The sequence below is a fragment of the Atta cephalotes genome (assembly GCF_000143395.1).
Source record: "Atta cephalotes unplaced genomic scaffold scaffold00074, whole genome shotgun sequence".
In the NCBI taxonomy this organism is placed as follows: domain Eukaryota; kingdom Metazoa; phylum Arthropoda; class Insecta; order Hymenoptera; family Formicidae; genus Atta; species Atta cephalotes.
Window position 1 is genome coordinate 436249 of NW_012130138.1, and position 2100 is coordinate 438348.

The 2100-nt window shown below is 26.0% G+C and overlaps 1 protein-coding gene across 1 annotated transcript; it reads right to left on the bottom strand.

Annotated features, from left to right (window-relative positions):
• Positions 1-572: 572 nt before the first annotated feature.
• On the bottom strand, positions 573-1751 carry LOC105624163. Its single transcript, XM_012205523.1, has 3 exons — positions 1549-1751; positions 932-1123; positions 573-738 (listed from the first exon to the last, which is right to left on the bottom strand). Exons 1-3 carry the CDS (start codon positions 1749-1751, stop codon positions 573-575), a joined length of 561 nt encoding a protein of 186 aa, XP_012060913.1.
• Between the last annotated feature and the right edge of the window lie 349 nt (positions 1752-2100).

Here is a 2100-nt window from a genome sequence, read left to right on the forward strand (position 1 = left end):
TTTTCCAATTTTTTTATAATGACGAAGGTAATTTTATATTAGGATTATTACAAGATTATTTTATTATTATAAAATTTGATACATAATATTAGGCATATAATATTGATTTATTATTTTTATTAATATTGCTATCAAAAGTATTGTTATGTTAAATAACGATAAAATTAACAATAACATTATTGCATTACTTACTTTTTATTACAATCTATTGCTGAAAAATTTCTCATTGCTTAATGCTAAAGAACTTTCTATTTTTAACTACATCTCACTTTGCAGTCTTTCGTTAAATTATATACGCTCAATCATTCTTTCAACTTGTTAATCTTTGCGAAATGTATATACTCTTCAATTCTTATATACGTATACTTACATGTATAAAAATTTTGTATTACATCTGTTATTTTTATTGTCCTTTTTGACATTGTGGATTTATCAACGAGATTCTCGATAGAAATGATAAAATAATAAAACTGAATAAGAATATCTTTTTATCTAACATCACCGGGCTTTAGACATGATCTCTGTTAATGACCATTTAAATTCATCAATTTACACATTGTGTGTATGTCAAATTATGCCGATTTTGGCATCACTCGACTTTGTTTTAAAAAATCATACATAGGAAATTCGTACGTTGCTTTTGAAAAACCATCTATCATGAAGGGATAAAGCCGGCGGATCTCGTTCTTCTTATCGGAAAGATCTTCATCGGTGCACCAAGGTAAAACAAATGGCAATCTGCAAAAAGGAACAAATATCTTCTTAATTCTTACTAATGCAATATACTTTATTTCTTGTGCTTTCTCGTATTAGCACTATGTAAGCTGATTACATCACTATATTATTTTTTGCGTTATCATTAAGGTGCATAAAACATAATTATTTTATAAATATGCTATTTTTTATTTGCGATATATTCATTTATTCTTACCTCGGCGGTATGCATCTTTGTATTTCATATATTATAGTTTTTACAAAGGGATGATTTTGAAATTTTTTTGCTCCTGGAATATGTGTCAATGGGCGTGATGTAAAGTACATTTTATTACTCTCCATTAACTTGTGCTTTTTACTTTCCAGTAGTTTGTTCTCTGAATTCCAGAGATTTTCTTTGGATTTATAACTGTATAAATTATAAATTACAAATCAAAGTTTTCTGGATTTAAATAAAAATATGCAACTTTTCTAATGATAAAATTTGTAATAAATTTGTAATGAAGTTTTGTAATGAAATTTTATTAATAAAAATAAATAATAAGAGATCGTTATTTGTTAAAATTTATTAATTTTTTTACATTTCAGTAATTATATATATATATATTAATACTCTTGGTACTTAAAGAAAGATTAATTTATGATTAAGCAGAAGGTTTTATAGTATATTTAATTATTATATAATCTTTTTTCACACCTTAATTGAAAAAAATATAATGAATATTTTTTTAGATAAAACAGCAAGAACAAGAGAAAAGTAATTCATTTGTATTTATAAAAATGATGTATTTAAAAATTGGAAAATACAAGCTCTTTCAATTTTCCAAGACTTACCTGATGAATTTACAAAAATCTAAATTCGGTGGTATGTAAACACATACGTAAGGTGTAACTGTTGCGGCTGAATCATTTATGGACGTCATTATATTATTATTTTTTGAAAGTTCTGAACCAGTAATTGGATATGTATTTCCCATAGCAACAAATAATTTCAGGATAAAGAAAAATAAAAACGGTTCCAATAAAGCGCCCCACATGATTGTTGGAAGGTCTTAATCACACGTTGTAATACTGAAAAATTATATAAATAAATATTCATAATTTACCATAAATATTTCATGAAATTTTGATAATTTTATCAAATATACAAGAACGGATTTGTGAACGGATTAGTGAAATTTTTTTAATTCTATCACTAATCCGGTTCTCCTAATAAGCGATGATATTTAGTTTGCATAGTTGTTGCTTATACTCGAATGTTCATCCACGGGAAAAATTGTGCGTCTCATCAGGAATAAATATCCTAAATATCCCCGTTGCATTATAATGGATTAATTCCAGCAATTAAATGTCAACGCATCGCGTTCTAGTTAAATAAAGACATCG

Bases quoted from the DNA above. Each gene is read 5' to 3' on its own strand.
- LOC105624163 (XM_012205523.1), bottom strand. From the start codon at position 1,751: ATGTGGGGCGCTTTATTGGAACCGTTTTTATTTTTCTTTATCCTGAAA. The intron at 1,124-1,548 runs GTAAGTCTTGGA...TAATTTATACAG, and splicing joins GATTTTTGTAAATTCATCAG to TTATAAATCCAAAGAAAATC. The intron at 739-931 runs GTAAGAATAAAT...TCCTTTTTGCAG, and splicing joins CAAAGATGCATACCGCCGAG to ATTGCCATTTGTTTTACCTT.